Below are 20237 nucleotides of genomic sequence, written 5' to 3'. Positions count from 1 at the left end.
TCAGAAAAGTGAATATAAATGAGAGTGGAAAGTGAACATAAATGTAGGTGAGGAATTGGTAAAAATGTCAATTAAGTGAATGCAAGTATATTAAAAGGAAGCATTGAATTGTGAAGCTTATGGAGACATGGATACTCAAGGAAAGAGAAAGCGGCAGAAAGGAATCGTGTTGGTGGGACGAGTAATCACTCATTCTCCGATTCATCGTAAACTCACTCTCTTCATTTTCTCTTTTGACCCATTTTCAATACTTTCATTCTTTATCTCACTTATTTCTCCCAATCCTCTCTTATTTTTTTCATTCTTATTTCCCTCTCAATTTCCTCAATTCTCTCTCTTCGCTCTTCTCTCTCTCTACACTTTTCTCTCTAATGTCTTCGGTATGTACCCTATACTACAACTGGATTCGATTCTGTCTCCTTATCAAAAGTACCTGGCATCCACAGAAGATAAAGAATGCCAAATACACCAAAACTGCCTTAAAAATGGTTCCTGCCACGGCCCCGCCGTCTTCAGGATCGTTGATGGAGCCCATCATGGACTCATGACCGGTTTTAAACAACAAACCAAGAACAGATAATATAACCACTGCAAAGGTGGAAAGCACTGTACAAAAGTACGCTTTGCCACTGGATACCACTGCTTTCATTCTGGGGCTAATTTGTAGAGATAGTGCGTGCGTCGGAAGTTAAAGTTGGTTTGTGGTAGTGAAGTGCAGGACAGAGAGGGAAATGGTGTTTGGGTGCACTCCTACAGCAGGCTGCTATCGTCAGGTCCCTGGCTAGCTTCGTCTTCCAGGGGTGCCGGGGTCGAATTGAGTAGTGCCGAGCGGCCCTGCGACTTTTTTCGTTTAACAGATTGGATCGTGCGGTATGTTTCCCTAAGATGGTGCAATCTTTCTGCCACGGTAGTCGTAGCTCGTAACCATTCTTGTTCTGCATTTTCATTGGCTATGTTGTAGTTTTGCATAGCTGTTAAGGCAGATTGTACGGTCTGGTTTGGGCGAGAAAGAGCCTGGTACAGAATGGGTGGAGTAAAGTGGGTCAGTTTGTCCATCAAATGGGTCATCGAGGGCTGTACTTTCTGCGGCAGATATATGGTGTTGGTTGTCAGAAAAGTCCCCATACCACTATAGAGGTTGTCGTGTGGCTTATTATGGACACTATGCTCGTTTTCAGCCATTTTGTAGCCATTTCCATCGTTTTGCATCCGAAAAGGTGGTGAGCTTTTTCTGGAAAAATCTGATTCGTTATTTGCTGTATTGTTTTGGTCGTAGAATGCCCCATTAGGCAGCGACGGCGTACTGGACTCGCTGCGCAGTTGAGCAGACTCCCATTTTTTCGAGTCGTAATGTAGGGTCACAAGATGAGAATCCATTTTCTTGAATTGTTGCAAGTTTCGTGCATTTCAATGCAGTCGAGCAGTATGCATTCCTGGTGTGTGGGTGTAAAGACTATCGTTTAAAATTCAGACACATTTAGGTTATACATGACAACGGCGTCGATTGTCCCCAATTCCGAAAACCAGCCGCTTGTGGCCACGTCCGAGCAAATCCAAGGCCTCGTGGAGGCCCTCATAGAACTTGGAGTTCTAGTACATGATAATCAGGGAACACAACAATCTCATAATGCGTTAACCCACAAAGTCAACCAAGTGGTTAGTCAGCTTTCAGGTATTTCTGCCGCTCCTTTTACAAACCAGTTTTCTGTGCCATTGGATGTGATCAGCTACATTGAAGACGGAAGGAATCCAGACGTTTACACTAGAGAATTTGTTGAGGTTACAGCCAAAAGTAATGCTCGGCTTAAAGGCCGGATGCAGGGCTTTCAACGACTCCGAGACGTTCTTGGACAGAAAATGGCCCAGGAGTATCCGCATTTGGAACCTAGCATAAAAAATATAGCTGACAGAACGGGCACTTGATTGCCGTTTAGCATGCTGTTTAGTATGGCGTTATCCGAGTTTGCACCCAGACACCCACACCCAAGAACATTTACCTGCAACTTAGCGGCTGGCTGCGCGACCGATTGGAGGTGAGTGGCCGAATGGGGATGCAGATATACGATGGTGTGCACGTTTACGGCGACGAAAACACTTGATCTTGACAATGAACCAGCACGTCACAATAGGATACGAGGCTTTCCACGTCATCGGGCTGGTCAGTGCATAATGGGATGCCATTATTTAAAGCATAAGAGCTCGAAACTATGCTCATCGCTCCACGTCACATTCCATTTTGCAACTCCGACCCATGGTCGCATCCAACTTGCTTACGCTCCTTTCATTATGTGCCGCGGTGATGGCTGTCACCTATGACAGTACCACCACGGTTACTACCACTCCTTATACCACCATTACTACTACGGTTGGTTTAATTGAAGAGATATATGAGACTGCTTATATCTATACCAATTCCGACAGTAAGCTCACCACTGACTATGTGACGGGTCTGACTGTTTTCAGGGTGGCCACCGGAACTCCTACGTCTGTGGGACAAGCTACTTCGGTTACTTCACCAATTGTTGCAAGCTCACCAGTAGAGTCTCTGGAGACTCCAGTTCCAGCCACAGAGGCTCCGACCTCTGTAGAGAGCTCGTCAAGCTCAGTGGTGTCAAGCCCAGTGTCAAGCCCAGTGGTGTCAAGCCCAGTGGTGTCGAGCCCAGCTGTGTCGAGCCCAGTGTCGAGCCCAGTCTCTTCTGGCCCACTTACGTTGGCTCCTGCCTCGGCCTTGCCATCTTCGAGCAGCGTGGCTGAGAGTTCCAGCGAGACGCTGTCTTCAGCTGTTGCGGAGCAGACTAGCTCAGAAGCGGCTTCAACTTTGGTTTCGATTGAGAGCGCAGCCCCCTCTTCTGTTGCTTCTACAGTTGCTTCTGCTGATTCTACCAGTTCTTCAGTCGCTTCTTCAGTTGCTGCTTCTGCTTCTTCTGCAGCTTCTTCTGCTTCGTCTGTTGCTTCGTCTGCTTCTTCTGCAGCTTCTTCTGCTTCGTCTGCTTCTGCTGCTTCGACTTCGTCTTCAGCAGCATCTTCAGCAGCACCAGCAGTGTCCACCATTCCATTTTCCGTGCCTCCCGGCGAGTACTCCACCTCCACCACCCGCACCCTCACCACCTTGGAAGACGGAGCCACCGCTGTGCTCCAGCTTGTTGTTTTGTATACCAGTGACTGTTAATAGGTGTAGTTGCAGCCATTGCAAAATACATGCAGTCTCCTGCACCCAGTAGACTCTAAAGTTCCGCACCCTTGACACTTTTACAGTGCTACGATGATCGGACTTCAGTTAGTCCGTACTCGTGTATTTTGCCAAATCTCTCGTCTGCCACGCAACCCAAAAAATGTTATGGCTCGAAGGTTCGTAAGAACTCCAACAATAGACTGGAAACCAATAACTTCGAAAACTACCAATTTGCGCACTGCAGAACAGCAGGCTAAGACTCCCATTATTCGAAGGTTTTTTCTTGGTTTGATGATCGCCATGCCGGTAATAAGCTTTGTACTTGGTTGCTGGCAGGTGAAAAGACTCAATTGGAAAGCAAACTTGATTGCAAAAAGTGAAAATGCTTTGGTGCAACCTCCCATCGACCACCTTCCTCCCGTCTTAGATCCGGAAGTAATTCCAGAATTTGAGTATAGAAAGTTCAAGGTGAAAGGACACTTTGACTATGACCAAGAAATGTTTTTAGGGCCCCGTATCAAAGACGGAACCCCGGGATATTTGGTGGTATGTCCATTTGTTCGTCTGGATGGTGGAAAACCACTTTTAATTGAAAGAGGCTGGATTCACAAAGACAAGGTGATTCCCACCACGAGAAGCGACAGTAAAAACTACTTGAGACACTTGGCAATGCCACAGGGAGAAATTGAAATCGAGGCACTTTTCAGAGTAATGCCCAAAAAGCTGAATTTGCAATTCGACCATGAGGAGGGTACGCGGCTCTTTTACGTTCCAGATGTCGAATCCATGGCAGAGCAGCTGGGAAGTTTGCCCATCTACTGCCAGATGATATACGATTTGACGGATAAACCATGGATAGGGCCTAATGAATCCAGACCCAGTAAATGGAAGTTTTGGCAAAAAGATGAAACCACAAATTATCGACCAGAAGAGTATCAGGAATTTGAATTTGTAAAGCAAGGCGTACCCATTGCTGCCACTCCCAAGGTCAAGTTTAGCAATAACCATATGCAATACTTGGTGACATGGTTCTCGCTTTCATTCTTCAGTGCTGGATTGCTCATTTGGAACATGAGAAAGAAGAGTGGAGGAGCAGAAAAGGCAATTGAAGCCAAGCGCAAGAACATGAAGGCCAACTGGTGATATGTATATAATGTATATAGTGTGTATGGGGTGTTATCTACGGAAACTTATCAACCCGAATAACAACACCACTAATCCCAAATCATTGAGCACAAATGTTACTGTGTCCCAGCACCCAATAATTTTCATGATGAGTGGCTGGAACCGTTGAAGTTTAGGCACAAACATAGCTGCCATAGATATCCCCTTAACCAAAAGTCCGTTGTTATTACTGGGAACGTTTCTCGATGCTGCGATATAAGCGGCTACCAACACCGCCTCAATAGCGACAAAGATTTGAAAAAAACTGCTGACCGAGGAAGTTGGAGGTATCGATCTGATGAACGGGTTGGCCGAGGGCAGAAACGAAAAGTCAGATATAGTCAAAAAATGATACACAAAGTTGGCTAGTATGCTCACCATGCGCACCACGAGAAACCTGTGTCTGACTTTCCGTTGTTGATAGAGATTATACGCAATGAGTTGTTGCTGGTACTCCATATTGGCTGACATGGGGTTTGTCCCGCCTTCTTGACCAAGCATTCCTTCGGGTCCTCCTCCTTGCATCATATTCATCATCATTTGAGTGAATGGATCCGAGCCTGGATCACCATTGGCGGCTCCTCCAGCTCCCATATTCCCTCCCAAGACCAGATTTAACATGGCATCGATATCAAGCTCTGGTTCTGGCGTTGGTTTGGACGCAATAGTGCTAATATCCATGCCTTCTGGATCATGGTCTGCTGGTTGTGGTTGGTCCAAAACCGACACAGCAGACGTCTTGACCGAACTTCCTTGGGACAAGATCTTGTTGAGCCTATCGGAAGCACCCCCCTTGGCCATTTTGGCCTGCCTTCTCTCTCTCAAAATTCTCTGTTTCTCTCTATCCGAAGGCATATCGATGACTGGAACCTCAGTTTTGTCCTGCGTATTTGCCAGAGCGACGCCTGGATATTCGTACAGGAATTGAGTTTGGGCAAAAAACAGAACCATGCCAGCCCCACTTAGTCATCAGGAAATCATACGGCGACAAACCATAGTGAACTCAATGGAGAACAGGGACTACTTGTTGGTGATCGCCAGTCAGCAGAACAAGTCAGTGCAACAAGTGCGGTATGAGTTGATGAAAAAGTTGACCGAAGGATGAGAGGTGACGTGATAGCGAGAATGCAAATTAGCGAATTAGCAAGTATAGATTAGCAATTTGTTTGTTTAGCAGTTCAGCAATTTGTCTGTCAAGCAACTTGCTAGCAAGTTTGTCAGATCAGCCGGTAGCCGGTTATTCCTTCCTAGTTGGCTGGATTGGCTCTACTTTCTCCGGGGTATCTTCAGTTCAAACAAGTCTTTCATGTACCGAGGCGGCTGGTTCAAATTAGGTTTATTTCGTCCCACAGGCTTGCGTACTGCACCCCGTTGTGGCAATCTTGTCTCTTCGTTACGGCTGCTACCAGCGCTGACCGTTGTGGTATGATTGCTTTCAGTGGCAGATATTTTGGCACGTAGACGGGAGTTTTCCTGGCGTAACTCTTCAATTTGCTCCTGGAGCAATGCCACTCGATTGTCAATGCCATCAAGCTTCTGTATTCGTTGCCATTGATCGCGGGTTGGACATCCAGGAAAGTCTACACACCAGGTGGTGATATTAAGTCCATAAAGGAAAGCAGCAAATGACTCGTTGAATCCACCAGACATGGCTTCGTGGATCTGCTGGAGATTGGTCATATTGACATCCAATTCTTCCATGGCATCGGAAAGTTGTCCGAATCTGTCTCTGTTAGTTGCACTATCTAGCGGCAAGTTTTCTGCATCTACTGCATAATGGACTTTTGGGGATTGAGGAAGAATACCGTATATACCCGAAGATCGCCTCAGGTGCCTGCGGTTTGATTTTTTGTGCTGGGAATTGGGGGTTGAAGGATGCAGTAACACCATGGTCGCGTAAACAAAGAAGATTTAATGAGAAGATTATATGCGACAGTTATATGCAGTCACTTATAGAGCTTTCGATATAGAGCGTTTCAGATATATGATATAAAGCCAACATTGTAACAGACAAAGATGACATCTTCTTGTTCAGACCACTGTTTACTGACCCTACTGTTTATACTGTAAGGCATTTCCCTCCCTTCTTTTTTTAGTCTCATCTTTCGCAGCCGCTCAGCATTTCTCTCCAAAATCAATTTCTGTCCAAAATTAATTTCCCGTTCCGATTATCTCCTGCCATGTCTTGCCCTCCTTCTGCAACTCCTCCACAAGCTCGTCCTTAATTTTCAGCGGAAGACCTGGCCCACGGTAAGCAAAAGCAGTATATAATTGTACAATGGAAGCACCTGCTTTACCAAATTCGAGTACATCTTTTCCTGAAGATACACCACCGCAACCAACAAGTACAAGATTACTGTCCTTGGTGTACTTGTGTAGAGTGCGAAGTGCCTTGAGCGAAAGTGGTTTCAAGGGTTTGCCAGATAATCCTCCAGTTTGATTTATGAGATTGGAGTCGGTAGTAAGTAGAGACTGGGTAGGTCTTTGGATCGTTGTGTTCGAGATGATAATTCCATCGACTTTTGCCTGGATGGCAGAGTTGGCAATGGACTCGATTTCAGGCTCAGTCAAATCTGGAGCAACTTTGACAAGTACTGATGGTACCTTACCCACCATATTCTTTCCTACAGCATTACGCTCTTGAACCACAGTCGAGAGCAAGTTTGTGAGCTTTCCCTCAGACTGAAGGTCTCGAAGCCCAGGGGTGTTAGGAGACGAGACATTGACCACTAACACATCAGCATAAGGTCCTAATCTCGACACTCCCTTGACATAATCTTCAACTTCATCACCAAACTTATTTTTTCCGAGATTGATACCCAAGAGTTTTCCCGGGCGGAACGAGTTGGCTTCCTGGTTTTCTGACCGGTAGAAAAGCTTGGCAAACCGCATTTTGAGTGTAGACAACACATTAAAGTGACCAGACGAGTTGAAGCCGTACCGATTGATAACGGCTTCGTCACGAGGTAACCTAAAAAATCGCGGTTTTGGGTTACCAGGTTGAGGCTCTGGGGTAATTGACCCGATTTCCACATACGAAAACCCAGTATCAAACAAAGAATCAATGGCTTCTCCGTCTTTATCCAACCCAGCTGCCAACCCAATCGGCGAAGATAACCGAGTACCCAACACATTTACTCCGAGGATTTTTTCCCTGCCAGGTTTTTCAAACTCCCATGGACATAAACCATACTTCATGAGGAAAATACCAAGACGATGACCCTCTTCGGCATCTGTCACCGAACGAATGAGAGGACAAAAAACGTACTCATGAATTGCCGATTTCGAGTCTGCTACATAATAGGCCCCGGTAGCTAGCCCAAGTGTGGCCGCAACCACAGCCACCTGCAGACCAAAAGTGGACTTCAAAACACGAGCAGCTTTTGACATAGTGAGAGTTTAGGATGTTAATCGGCACCGAATGATTTAAGTTGGTTGGTGTATGGGTGTGAGAATGGGTGCAAAATGGGAAAATGGGGTACAATTATGTAGCTAAAACAGATGTTGATTGACTTCTCAGTGTGTGAAAGTGTACTTATCTTCTCAAGTAAAGGTAAAAGTACATTCTCTTTGATCATAATCGATTCAAACCGACTTTGTGTTGGCATGTCTTCGGTGTGTTTTATGCAGTACCGCATCTCATCGCTTCGCAGATTTGAATCTATTGAATTCAAGTGAACTTAAGTAATGGCACTTACAGGTAAAATGGGCAGCCATGAGCGGCCCAATACGGAAAAATTCGAAAGGGGGACGCTGAAGAAGCACTATAGTAAAGATAAGAAGTTGAATGCCGGGCTCAAAAAAGTCGATCGTCAGTATAAGGAGGCGGTTCGAGCCGCGGCCGGTACTGACATCTTGTTGCAAGAAGAGGGCCGGTTTCTTGGAAGCCGAGGGTCCTATGGAAAAAACGTTCAAATTCAAGCAAAATGAACTAGCAGACGCTGTAGACCAGGGTACTGCCAATAAAAAATTTGATTTGAAGCTTCCTGAGTTTGGACCTTATAACTTGGACTACCTGCGAAATGGACGAGAATTGCTTCTAGTTGGAAAAAAAGGACACATTGCATCACTCGACTGGCGAAAAGGAGCCATCAGTAGCGAGCATTATGTTAATGAGACCTGTCATGCTATAAAATCCTTGCACAATGACCAATACTATGCTGTTGCACAAAAGAAGTATACTTTCATTTACGACAAAACCGGTACTGAACTTCACCGTCTCAAACAGCACATCGAAGCCACATTACTCGACTTCCTTCCATATCATTTTCTCCTTGCTACGGCAGGAAATACGGGATATCTCAAATACCACGATGTCTCGACTGGTGACTTGGTCAGTGAATTGAGAACTAAATTGGGTCCCACACAAGCCATGAAACAAAACCCATGGAACGCAGTGATGCACTTGGGCCATGGAAATGGAACAGTGTCTCTTTGGAGTCCAAATATGTCAACACCATTAGTGAAGATTCAAGCATCGAGAGGTCCAGTACGAGACCTTGCAATTGACAGAGAGGGAAAATACATGGCAGTAGCCGGTATGGATAAGTCTTTGAAAATATGGGACTTGAGGAAGCTCTCTGAAGTCGACAGTTACTATACGCCAACTCCAGCAAGCTCTTTGGACATTTCCGATAACGGTTTGCTCTCGGTTGGATGGAGCAGTCATGTTACCATTTGGAAAAATGTGTTCAAGAACAAGCAAAAAGACCCCTATATGAACCACTTGTTACCAGGCTCAAAGGTAGAAAAGGCTTGTTTTGTTCCGTTTGAGGATGTTTTAGGCATCGGCCATCAACATGGGTTTTCTTCTATTATTGCGCCTGGTGCTGGTGAAGCCAACTTTGATGCTTTGGAACTCAACCCATACGAAACTGCCAAGCAAAGACAACAGCAGGAAGTCAGATCATTGATCAACAAGTTGGCTCCTGATACCATCTCTTTGGATCCAAATGTGATTGGAACTGTTGATAAGAGGGCCAGTAGCATACGATTGGGTCCAGGACAAATTGACGATATCAAGAATAATGGAGAGAAGAAGATGGATATAAGGGCTGATGTCAAGGGGAAGAACTCCGCCTTGAGAAAACATATGAGGAAGAAACGACAAAATGTCATTGACGAACGCAAGTTAAGAATCGAGAAGAACTTGAAGGTTGAGAAAGATGCTAGACAAAGAAGACACAGAGAATTCAAGGGTATACCCGAAGAAAAGGACTTGCTCGGGCCGGCATTGGCGAGATTTAAGTAGATAAAAAGTAGCTGTGTATTATTCAGACGTACAAGTATACTGATCAACAGGTGGATGTGTGTCCATACACATAATGAATAGGTCTCGGCGCAGAGCAGAGAAATGCAGAAGTTTATTGCCAGGAAAGGATTTAGTTGAGCAATTAGTTGAGCGATTGGGCAGCAACAAAGTTGGAGTAGTCCACAGTGAACATATCGCCAAGCAACGATTTGGCACGCAAACTTTCGGATAACGACTCGTAGTTGTCCACCGTTGCCTTTACCAACTCTATGACCATGCGAAACTTGCCCTGAGAGAGGTCGTTGTGTTTCTCGAGTTTGTTGATCAAGTCATTGTCCTCGATCATCTTTACAATCTTGGACAACGACTCTACCTTTGCATCTTTGGTCGATGCTACTTCCTGACAATCCTCGTCGTTCAAAGAGTGATTGAATGCAATGATCCATGTGTTTGCTAGCTGGTCGTACGCCTGGACCTTAGTATACTGGAACTCGGTATTGGCAAAGTTTGGGAGTTGATGAATGAGACTGGTGACATAATCGAGGAATGTCAAAGATTGGAGGGTGTTAACTTCTATCGGTGGGAGAAAACTTAACGTGAGATCGGAGAGGCAGCTGAGAAATTCGTTCAAGTGTGGTTTAACCCTCAAATAAGAGTAGTCGGATTCCACATCGCATTTGTATGGCAAGTGGTTGATGATTTCATCAAATCGTTCTCTCAATGTTTCCAAGCAGTCTTTGAGTTCTGGTCGCGGCGAGAGCTTGTTGATGGTAGTGGCAACCTCGGGATGAATAGTTAAAAGCTTTGTAAGAAGTTGTTGGAGTGACCGGTGGTCAAGTACTTCCACTACCCGAGATACCGGGAGAGCCTGACCGATAATTTTTGGGGTTTTTATGCGCTTGCTTCGTTGTATTGGTCTCGTTGGTTGTGACTGAGGCTTTCCAACCTTGCCGTAGTCGTCGTCGTGGCGTCTTTTGCGAAATGAATTTCCAAGGTCATGTTTAAACGAGTCTGATTTCTGGAGAATATCGCCATATTTGTGTTTGCTTTTCAGCTCCAAGTATTTTTCTGGAACCCAGTTATACCCTGTAGCCATTACCAACGATATATATCAAACGAACAACGATGGAAATAATTGCTACTATGCGGTAAGTTGAGCGGCGAAGGGCGAGATGAATTAACCGCGCGGTTACCCGCACACCAAAGAGTATACCGACTCGCATTTAGCCAGCAGCCACCATAAGACTGGGAAAATGGGCGTCTAGCCAAGCTCGTGCATGGAGTTTACTCTCTAATCAGTGAAGCTTAAGGTAGGCTTTAATTAGAGTTGGAAACAATTTTCAACTGAATGTCTTGATTGGTTGACATTTTAAAATACCTAAAAAGTTCAAATAACCAAAATTTGAAAAAACTTAAAAAGTGACTCTCCTGCTTTTAAGAAAGCCTGTACTGATTGGAACAAGTCATTGAACTTTGGATCACATTCATGTACCTCGTCATAATTTCTGGCAATTATCGCACAAGTTCTTAATAGATAAGTGAAGACCCTCATTAAGTCATTTTTCTGTCATCTTTACAGAGTTTAATGAGGTTACGTACAATTACGATAAACCCAAATTTCATTAATCTACGCCAATTAGGTCCACATCATATTTGTCATATAATGATTATTGACCTTGATGGTTAAAACTAGCAATGAACATTGATCTTTGAAGCATTTCCCAATGTTCTTTGGACCCAAGTTTGAGAGAAAAATGTGCTAGTATGAGAAACTTCCGTTCTCTTGTTGTAATCTATGATTTTCAATTGGCTGCAAATTGACACTCTCATCACCGTTATACTCTCTTGATTCGATATGCCGAGCACCAAAGCGGTATAACTTGTGATTCTCATCACTCTAATTCTATTCTCTATGTACATTAATAGTAGTCATTGCCTTCATACTCAGAGTCGCTCACGTATTCAGAATCACTTACACACGATGACTGCGACGCTCGATCGTAGTCTGCTTCGTTGAACCCCACAAACCGGCTGCGTTTCAATTCGACTTCGTCGTCGCTCATCTTGTCTTCTTCGTCGGTGACATCTTCTTCGGAACTGTTTCTATTATCCTCCTTTTCTTCAAGTTCAATTTTCAACTCATGCAATATATCAAAGCACTCTGCAAGTAACGCATTCAATGTTCCCTGGCCCTCTGGTATTTGATTGTTGACAATGAACTTTCCATCCCGACGAAGGTTGTCAAGAGATGCCAATTTAAATTGAAACGGATATAATTCTCGCAAATTGTTGAGTCCGTCAATCCTTTTCAATTCAAGCAAGCACCGCCTTACCGTCAGCAATTGGTTATGTATGGGCTGAAGCGACTCCAGCACTGGCTCCAGGGATTCAAGGAGCTTGTAAATGAGTGAGTAACATCTTCGCAAGAGATAAATAATGACAATTTGAAGTTTCTTGACGTTCTTGTCTTTCTGAGTAGCAGGGGTCAATTCGAGGGCGGTTCGCTCTTCTTCGATCTCCTTCAAATGTTTTTGGTAAGTGTACAAATCCGTTTCACGAAGCGTCCATCTTCTGGTTACGAGTAAGCTTTCGAGAGTCTGCTTTATATCCAAAAGACGCCAATACATGCTTTTGAGCTTGGTAACTGCATCCTTGTCTTCATCGCTGAGCGATAATTTTTCGAAAAGACTGTTGATATCTTTGTTTTTCTCCACCGATAAATCATTGATAATATTGTTACAATCGTCCAATAATCCATCCAACACCATCTGGTTGGGCAATAATTTGCCGGCACTGACAAGCTCAGAGTGGAATTTTCCTTCTTCATCACGTTGCTGTTCCACCTTCTTAAGACGGTCTTTGAGCTCCGAGAGTGTAGCCTCGTCGGGTTCCGCGGCAGTGACATAGTTGAGAAGACCTTTACGAATCGCCAACAACTCGCTATAAACCGGTTGGAGGTCTGTGGGAATCAGCTTGATGGCTGCCTCCAATTCGGAGTAAAGGTCCTGGCATTTCTTGAGCTTATAACGGAGTAAAAGGTACTCTTCGCTTCGGTTGGAGTTCTCTTCCTGTTCGTCGTCTTGGTAACTTTGGTCCAAAATCTGGCGGATTTCGTCAAGCCGGTGATTTATGGGCTTGAGATCCGCCTTAGTGTACACCTGGCATCCCTTGAGATGAAGAAGAAGTTTATAGACGGTGGAGAGTGAAGAGTAGGTTGCGGGGGCAAATTTTGTGAGACCACAAGTAACGAAACACAAAGAAACAAGTTGCCAAATGTCATCTATGAGTTTATCGTTGACGTTAGGAAGGTTTAATGTCATCCCCTTGAGTTCTTCATCCTTTCTTGCCACTCTTAAATCTTTCAAGAAGGTGAGAAATTGATCATAAATCGTGTACACTTGCTTCAGACTAATATAATGAGCACGATTGTTTTTCAATGACAAGAGGGTGTCGTAGATATGCTGGAGACCTTCATGGACGCTTTTCTCATAGTTGGGAAAGTCCTTCATTTGACGGAGGTTATAAAATATATCGGGAGTTTGCGATTGATACACCGGGCGCGAGATTATCGGCCCATGTGCACACTACAAAGCGTGAGCCATATATAAATCATTTCATTAAACTACATCAATTATCCGGGTTGGCTACCTGGAGTATTTTTCGGGAGTAATCTGTCTCATCTGCCAATGAGCCTTCGGATAATCGTCTTCTGCCCATCATCATAGGATTGAGACGAGGATCAACTAATCCCAGTTTTCCACCTCCCGCAGCCACCATGGCTTCCGAGGGATCAGTGAATGGATTAGACATAGGCCGGTCCAATGGCGAAGCAGGCTTACTACGTTTCAGTTTGTTGGTTCCTCCGCGAGCCATTTCGGGTTTGTCGTAGAATTCTTCCTCATCGTGGTCTTCGTCTTGTCTGCGCTTGCGAACAAGGAAGAAGGCTATAAGCGACACAATTACGATCGCAGCCACACCGCCAACGACACCACCGACTATTGGTCCTACCTTGGTGCCTCCAGACTCTTTTTTCTGGGCGCCTGACGACGAGGAAGCCAGGGGCGATGACGTTGATTTGGATGCTGACGAACTAGACGTAGCGGACGCCAGTGCCGTCACCGTCTTGACGACCACGCTGCCGTCCTGGCTTCGCGTAGAGGTCACTTCTTGAGCCGTTTCCGATGTAGCTGATGCGGAAGGGGACGAAGATTTGGATTTTGAACTTGTGGTGGAGCTTGCAGACGACGACGACGTTTGAGACGACGAAGAGGTTTCGGAAGCTGAGGCGGTTTCGGAAGTGTCGTCCGAAGCACTGCCGTTGCCGGTGTAGACACTGTAGGCGCTTGAACCACCACACATTTGAGATCCGAAGCCAAAACAGCCAACATTACAGCCGCTCGCCAGACTCGAACCAGATGGTTTTTTGCTCAAACAGTAACACTCGTCACCGTTTTTGAGAGCTATATACGGCGAATCGGGACAGCTCAGCGCACATAACGAGCTGGTTTGGTACTGCTGTGTACCCTGGCTATCTGAGGTATCAACACTGGAATAACAGCCCACGAGTTCGATGGCGGTTGCCATCGATATGAACAATAAAAACGCTAAGTAACGCATTCTAGTTGAGGCCCATGCGTCGGGCGGGTCGCTACCAGCAAGAAATCGATGAAGATCAACGAAATGAACAAAAAAAGAAATCGACTTTGACGAGTCAAAATGGGGGAATCAGCAAAAAGTACTCACGGGCGAAAGTTGTTGTATAGCGAATGAGTCCTAGTTGTTGGTGGGAAGAAAGGAAAGGCACCAAACAGGTTGTGGTTGTTAAAGAACGGGTTCCGTGGTTGTGTGAAAGGGTATAAAAAATTCTTAAGCTCGTGGTAATCTATTTTTTTATCGTTTTCGCGTTTCGCGCGCAGGGGCGGTCTAGAACTGGGGGCGGGCGGGCTGCGGCAGTGTTGGTTCGGGTAAAATCAAACGCGGTGCAGGAACAGACTAAATTGGCTGCAACGGCCGCACCACAACGGCTGCACCCAACGGCTGCAATAAATAGATCATCTTTTCTTTGAATTTATTGATCATATTATTTGTCTAATTATCTACCAAAAGCCACAAGTAAGAGTCGATAACAGCGGTAGCAGCCAAACTAGTAATATCGCTATTACTGTCGTATGGAGGACTCACCTCCACCACATCAGCCCCCACCAAATTGATACCTTTGAGTCCATCTAGAACACTCAAAAGCTCCCGGCCCGTCCACCCGCCGATCTCCATGGTTCCTGTACCAGGAGCATTTGCTGGGTCGAGAACATCGATATCCACAGAAATATAAACCGGAGTGTCTTTAACGGTGGATTTAATCTTGTTGACGATACCATGTATTCCCATAGAATCGATGTCCCTGGCGGTAATTGAGTGGAACCCACAAGCGGCATCGTGCTCGTGGTCGTATTTGGCATCAATATATGGTGCCCGCAAGCCTACGTGGAGACATTGACCTTCGTTCAAGTAGCCTTGTTCCGCAGCATAGTGAAGAAAAGTTCCATGGTTAAGTGCCATATAATGGGTGATTCCGCCTCCCAACACTTTGGGGTCCCACGTATCGATGTGCGAGTCAAAGTGCAAAACGCTAACCTTTCCGTACTTTTCGTATGCTGACCGAAGTGCCATGAGAGTGATGGTATGGTCTCCGCCCATGGTGATTATTTTGGGTCCCAGCGACGAATCGTGCTTATGGATCTTTCGCTCGCCACGGTACAACTGATTCAAGGCAATTCGGTTGTCAAAAGGAGTCATAGGCACATCTCCACAGTCAACAATACTGACGTTGTGGGTGCGAAGATCGTATGGATTTTTCGTGGTCGGTTTACGTTCCGGCGTAAGTCCTCCGAGCCGCTTGCCTGCCAGCCGTATAGCATCGGGTCCGAACCGAGCTCCGGGACGAAACAGGACTCCTGTGTCAAAGGGAGCGCCCACAATTGCCACATCAATTTTCTTATCAAGATGCTTATCGTCAAAGCAGTTAAAGTGAGGAAACCCACCAAAAGTGACGATTCCACCGAACAAATTGCGCCCATCAACAATGTCCGAAACTTCATCGTCGTCGGGAAGGTTCAATTTCGTTTGGTACTTGAGGTAAGCTTCATGGCTCTTCTCATAGAACCTGTCTTCGTGAATCTGTTCTGGATTAGTCCGACTTTTTTTCTTCATTTGCGACATCAAAACTTCCAAAGAGGCAAAATCGGTCACTTCCTGTAACTGTGCGAGCAATTGAGCCTCTATCGCTTCTGGCTCGTTGTTTTTGGGGGTCAATCGCTGCTGCAGACCAGCCGCTACTAACGGTCCATATACCGAATCAAGAAACGAACCCGAATTTTGTGGTGACGCCGAGTCGTCATTAATTACCATTGCTTCGCCCCAGGCAAAATTATCTACAGCAGCAGCTGCTGCCATTGAAGCCAAAAAATACCACTTCATGTTGAATGTGGAGAGGGGGCGCATCGGTATATATGGGGTAGCGGAACTGCCCAAGTAGGAAATTCCGTGCGATAAGACAAATAAAGTAGGTGGGTGCAGAAATAGTGTAGACGCTTAGTATGATATAGAGACAGTGTGGTATTGATGTAAAATATAGCAAGCTGCGTGGAAATAGCCATATTGCAGTAGAAAATGATATTAAAGTTTACTGAAGATAAACTGTAGCAGCTAAACTTATTCATTTCAACTAAAACTACTCATTTTTAGCTAAAACTTATAACTGTATATGTTCTAAAACTGAAGAGGACGAGGAACGTACGGCTCTTCCAAGTAAGCCAAATCGTCCTCTTTCAACTCGAAGGAAAATGCCGATAAAATATCATCCACACGTTCCTCAGAGTTTACACCAACGATAGGAAAAGCACCTTTGCTAAGCACCCACTTCGTAGCTATAGCAGCCATAGACACACCCAACTTCTTGGACAATTGCTCAACTCGACTGATGATAATTTCCTCCGAGTCTGACAATTTGTCCAAGCCCAACTGATTTATACGAGCATCTGACTTGAATCTCTCGGTAGCTGTAGACTTCGAAGGACGAGCTAGAAGTCCACGAGCTATAGGGGAGTAAGGAATTAGACCAACCTTGCCAAAAATGTTATCGTTGCAAAATGGAATCATTTCCCGTTCCTCTTCACGATACAACAAGTTGTAGTAGTTTTGCATACTTATGAACTTTGCCCATCCATGTTTGTCTGCGATAAATTGCAATTGAGCAAATTCCGTGGCTTTCATAGAAGATGCACCCAAGTACCTTGTGTGTCCCAACTCCACGACATCATTCAAGGCTTTCATGATTTCTTCCTTAGGAGTTGCGTTATCCAACCTGTGGATTTGAAGCACATCAATGTACGTACCAAGTCTTTCAACTGAATTTTTCACAGCCTCGAAAATGTGTTTTCTCGATAAGCCTTGAGCGTTAACATAATCAACCTCAGGATACTTATTCTGAGAGTATTTGCCAATACTGAAATCAGGATCGGTAGTATCAACGGGAAAGAACACTTTTGTCAAAATAACAACTCTTTCTCTTGGAATGTTGTATTTCTTCAAAAACTTGCCCAAAAGTATTTCCGATTGACCATTGGAGTAGACATCGGCAGTATCAAATGTACGAAGTCCATTATCATAGCATTTCTTCAAGATCAGCATAACCTTGTCCTCATCGTCAATTACCCAGTCGGAGTATTCCTTACTTCCAAATGTCATACATCCGATTATAACGGGACTGATCGATAAGCCAGAAGCACCGAGCTTTTGATGTTTAAATTTTGGAACGGACATGAGAATTGGAAGCTGCTGCAGGTGGGGGAGGGACGAGGGAGTTTATATAGGCAGTGGCGGATCGCGCGGGGGGTATCCTTGAGAAGTAGGTGTGGCAGGTGGGGGTGTCAAAGTTGACACAATTGGCCAGTTTTTTTGATCAATTTCGCTTAATTGATTTCTCAGTCAAGTAGCACCACCCAATTGTTCTGTATAACAATGTAACGAATTTGTTTGGAATTTTTGCCGTCTTCACTTACGATACATGATTATGGCTTTATCCAGTTCTCCGCGATGTCCGCGGAAATCAGCCGCACCTCAGTAATGAAACGAGTACCAATCAGAAGTGGCTAGTGAGTCATTAGACATATGAGTACATTGTGGGAAACCAGAAATTGACACAAAAGCACTTGAGTACCTCTAAAGTAGGAAGACTCTGTCTCCGTTTCATTTCTCTAAAACTTGACTGTTGTGCAATTGTTCTGACACTTCGTTAGTACTATGAGGACAAAGCGAGGTGTGTTCAGATGAATCGCTGGCATCTAGAAAGTACTATATTTTCCATATTTCTTCACCATTCACTTCGAGGTAAAGTACATCAATGGTAGGACATTTCCACAATTAAGGCTACCTTAGGAGCAGTACGGTGCTTCTGGTAGTTTGCGGATTTAAACTATTTTTCCACAACGAGCTTGAAGTCTTATGACGAAATACCAAGACTTTCGGATCCGATTAGAATACGTCGTTGCAGGGATTAGCTGGGAAATGGCTTGGGAGTATCAAGATGATCCAAAGTTTGTTTCGAGCAGTCAACCCAATTTATTCATCGTCAGCAACTTTTAAGTAAATGATTCAGATTGATGTATTGAGACGCTTATATGTGAAATCGTGGTATTGATTCAAGTCCTAAGACACTAGATGGAAATCGAGATGTTGAACTCGCGTAGAATGTAATTGCCGCTCGTAATGAACAATTGTTTTTGGCTGCGAAAATCCTGCACGATGAACCATCGGTTGCAGATTGAACCAGTGTACCGTCCGGCTAGTATCAATTTATTTGTCGCTTTGTAACTAGTGTACGCCTGCATGAAATCAATATCTCTGTCCTATCTATAAACGTTTCCTAACGTAATGGACTTAATCACGGTGTAGTCGTCGATTCCGTATAACGATCCTTCACGGCCAAATCCAGACTCCTTGACTCCTCCAAATGGCATAGAAGCATCGGTAAAGAGACCTGTATTGACAGAAATCATACCAGCCTCAATGTTCTCCGACATGTACCAGATGGTGCCCAAGTTTTCGGAAAACACATACGATGCCAATCCAAATTCGGTGTCATTACATTGTTCCAAAACTTCTTCTTTGGTATCGAATTTAACCAAAGCAGCCAAAGGTCCGAAAGTTTCTTCCTTAAGAACTCTCAGACCAATGGAAACGTCCCTGAGAACAGTAGGTGCGTAGAAATGCTTTCCTAATTCTGGTAAACGACCTCCCTTCACCAACGCAGTGGCTCCCTTGTCGATGGCATCTTGGGCGTGTTGTTCAACTTTTTCAATGAGTGATTCATTGACAAGACAAGCATGGGTGACACCTTCTTCAAAACCATTGCCGATCTTGAACAGTTTGACTTTTTCAGCAAATTGATCAGCAAACTTATCGTAAATTCCACTTTGGACATAGATACGGTTGGCACAGACACAAGTTTGTCCCAAAGATCTAAACTTGGAAGCTACCGCTTGCAGTACGGCAAGATCCAAGTCTGCATCGTCAAACACAACGATAGGGGCATTACCACCCAATTCCATCGACAATTTCTTGAGAGTGGAAGACGACTGTTTCATCAACAATTTTCCAACTCGAGTAGAACCGGTGAAAGAAATCTTTTTGATCAAGGGCGATTCGCAGAACTTCAATCCCACCATGGGAGTGTTCTTGGTGGAAGTAAGAACAACATTGATGGTACCAGCAGGGAAACCTGCTTGTTCAGCCAAGTAGGCAATGGCCAACGACGACAATGGAGTCTGACCATCTGGTTTCAAAACTGCCGTACACCCAGCAGCCAAAGCTGGAGCAAGTTTACGGGTTCCCATAGCCAGAGGAAAGTTGAATGGGCACAAAAGTCCCACCACACCTATTGGTTGTTTCAAAGTAATCACCTTATTAGATGGAACCGAAGGTTGAATTGTGTGTCCATACATGCGCTTGGCTTCTTCTGCAAACCATTCAAAGTATGAAGCAGCATATTTCACTTCTCCAAGTGCATCAGTAAGACATTTTCCATTCTCCCAAGTAATGATACGAGCCAAGTCGTCCTGGTTTTCCATCATAAGACTGTGCAAATTTTTCAACCACTTTGCACGATCATACACATTGGTATGCTTGTAAGTTTTGAAAGCTTCGTAAGCGGATTTGATAGCATGGTCAATTTCTTCTGGAGTTTGATCAGGAAGCTCGGCAATTGTTTTATCGGTAGCAGGATCAGTAACCTTGAAAGTAGTCTTGGATGCAGATTCGAACCACTTTCCCGCAATATAGGGTGAGGAGCGTATAAGTTTTGTGTTTTTAATGCCAGGAGCCATTTTGGAAAGAAGGATTGATTGATTTGCTTTATAAGTTGTTGCTCCGTTGGCGGCAGGTCCCAAACGGGCAGTTAGCGATTGCAAGTGCAGGACGTCGGCCCGATGTCTAGTCTCGATGAGGTGAAGGTAGAAAATAATTCGGTGGAGCCGGATAAAGTACCGATACCAAATCAAGGTATGGTTCGGCGGTGGAAACAACGAAAACTGAATAACATTATTTGTCTTTTTCTTATTCTTCGTTGGTGTTCTTGAAATCACAAAAAGTCTTTCG

General features: G+C 44.7%; 15 protein-coding genes across 15 annotated transcripts; 5 read left to right on the top strand and 10 right to left on the bottom strand. All coding sequences in view use genetic code 12, as the record gives it.

The window, feature by feature from the left end:
- Positions 1–127: 127 nt before the first annotated feature.
- On the top strand, positions 128–580 carry PGUG_01702 (uncharacterized protein; the record flags this gene model as incomplete). The annotated part of the gene is made up of 1 exon (XM_001485981.1): positions 128–580. One exon carries the CDS (start codon positions 128–130, stop codon positions 578–580), a length of 453 nt encoding a protein of 150 aa, XP_001486031.2.
- A 170-nt stretch (positions 581–750) lies between these two features.
- Positions 751–1377, bottom strand: PGUG_01701 (uncharacterized protein; the record flags this gene model as incomplete). Its single annotated transcript, XM_001485980.1, has 1 exon — positions 751–1377. The coding sequence occupies one exon, from the start codon at positions 1375–1377 to the stop codon at positions 751–753; it is 627 nt and encodes a 208-aa protein (XP_001486030.2).
- Positions 1378–1488: 111 nt separating this feature from the next.
- MED10 (mediator complex subunit) lies at positions 1489–1923 on the top strand (the record flags this gene model as incomplete). The annotated part of the gene is made up of 1 exon (XM_001485979.1): positions 1489–1923. One exon carries the CDS (start codon positions 1489–1491, stop codon positions 1921–1923), a length of 435 nt encoding a protein of 144 aa, XP_001486029.1.
- Positions 1924–2251: 328 nt separating this feature from the next.
- Positions 2252–3169, top strand: PGUG_01699 (uncharacterized protein; the record flags this gene model as incomplete). Its single annotated transcript, XM_001485978.1, has 1 exon — positions 2252–3169. The coding sequence occupies one exon, from the start codon at positions 2252–2254 to the stop codon at positions 3167–3169; it is 918 nt and encodes a 305-aa protein (XP_001486028.2).
- A 93-nt stretch (positions 3170–3262) lies between these two features.
- SHY1 (Shy1p) lies at positions 3263–4315 on the top strand (the record flags this gene model as incomplete). Its single annotated transcript, XM_001485977.1, has 1 exon — positions 3263–4315. One exon carries the CDS (start codon positions 3263–3265, stop codon positions 4313–4315), a length of 1053 nt encoding a protein of 350 aa, XP_001486027.2.
- Positions 4316–4348: 33 nt separating this feature from the next.
- Positions 4349–5287, bottom strand: PGUG_01697 (GET complex subunit; the record flags this gene model as incomplete). Its single annotated transcript, XM_001485976.1, has 1 exon — positions 4349–5287. One exon carries the CDS (start codon positions 5285–5287, stop codon positions 4349–4351), a length of 939 nt encoding a protein of 312 aa, XP_001486026.2.
- Positions 5288–5602: 315 nt separating this feature from the next.
- DAM1 (Dam1p) lies at positions 5603–6226 on the bottom strand (the record flags this gene model as incomplete). The annotated part of the gene is made up of 1 exon (XM_001485975.1): positions 5603–6226. One exon carries the CDS (start codon positions 6224–6226, stop codon positions 5603–5605), a length of 624 nt encoding a protein of 207 aa, XP_001486025.2.
- A 261-nt stretch (positions 6227–6487) lies between these two features.
- URA1 (dihydroorotate dehydrogenase) lies at positions 6488–7726 on the bottom strand (the record flags this gene model as incomplete). The annotated part of the gene is made up of 1 exon (XM_001485974.1): positions 6488–7726. One exon carries the CDS (start codon positions 7724–7726, stop codon positions 6488–6490), a length of 1239 nt encoding a protein of 412 aa, XP_001486024.2.
- Positions 7727–8123: 397 nt separating this feature from the next.
- PGUG_01694 (uncharacterized protein) lies at positions 8124–9587 on the top strand (the record flags this gene model as incomplete). Its single annotated transcript, XM_001485973.1, has 1 exon — positions 8124–9587. One exon carries the CDS (start codon positions 8124–8126, stop codon positions 9585–9587), a length of 1464 nt encoding a protein of 487 aa, XP_001486023.2.
- A 142-nt stretch (positions 9588–9729) lies between these two features.
- PGUG_01693 (uncharacterized protein) lies at positions 9730–10683 on the bottom strand (the record flags this gene model as incomplete). Its single annotated transcript, XM_001485972.1, has 1 exon — positions 9730–10683. The coding sequence occupies one exon, from the start codon at positions 10681–10683 to the stop codon at positions 9730–9732; it is 954 nt and encodes a 317-aa protein (XP_001486022.2).
- Positions 10684–11506: 823 nt separating this feature from the next.
- On the bottom strand, positions 11507–13096 carry PGUG_01692 (uncharacterized protein; the record flags this gene model as incomplete). The annotated part of the gene is made up of 1 exon (XM_001485971.1): positions 11507–13096. One exon carries the CDS (start codon positions 13094–13096, stop codon positions 11507–11509), a length of 1590 nt encoding a protein of 529 aa, XP_001486021.2.
- A 118-nt stretch (positions 13097–13214) lies between these two features.
- On the bottom strand, positions 13215–14204 carry WSC1 (Wsc1p; the record flags this gene model as incomplete). Its single annotated transcript, XM_001485970.1, has 1 exon — positions 13215–14204. The coding sequence occupies one exon, from the start codon at positions 14202–14204 to the stop codon at positions 13215–13217; it is 990 nt and encodes a 329-aa protein (XP_001486020.2).
- Positions 14205–14675: 471 nt separating this feature from the next.
- AFP99 (Afp99p) lies at positions 14676–16085 on the bottom strand (the record flags this gene model as incomplete). The annotated part of the gene is made up of 1 exon (XM_001485969.1): positions 14676–16085. One exon carries the CDS (start codon positions 16083–16085, stop codon positions 14676–14678), a length of 1410 nt encoding a protein of 469 aa, XP_001486019.2.
- A 267-nt stretch (positions 16086–16352) lies between these two features.
- On the bottom strand, positions 16353–17405 carry LPG20 (aldo-keto reductase superfamily protein; the record flags this gene model as incomplete). Its single annotated transcript, XM_001485968.1, has 1 exon — positions 16353–17405. The coding sequence occupies one exon, from the start codon at positions 17403–17405 to the stop codon at positions 16353–16355; it is 1053 nt and encodes a 350-aa protein (XP_001486018.2).
- Positions 17406–18490: 1085 nt separating this feature from the next.
- On the bottom strand, positions 18491–19966 carry PGUG_01688 (succinate-semialdehyde dehydrogenase (NAD(P)(+)); the record flags this gene model as incomplete). The annotated part of the gene is made up of 1 exon (XM_001485967.1): positions 18491–19966. One exon carries the CDS (start codon positions 19964–19966, stop codon positions 18491–18493), a length of 1476 nt encoding a protein of 491 aa, XP_001486017.2.
- Positions 19967–20237: the final 271 nt, after the last annotated feature.

Source organism: Meyerozyma guilliermondii, genomic scaffold (genome assembly GCF_000149425.1).
Source record: "Meyerozyma guilliermondii ATCC 6260 scaffold_2 genomic scaffold, whole genome shotgun sequence".
In the NCBI taxonomy this organism is placed as follows: domain Eukaryota; kingdom Fungi; phylum Ascomycota; class Pichiomycetes; order Serinales; family Debaryomycetaceae; genus Meyerozyma; species Meyerozyma guilliermondii.
The sequence above is the reverse complement of the archived record's forward strand: the minus strand, read 5'-3'. Positions and strand labels throughout refer to the sequence as shown.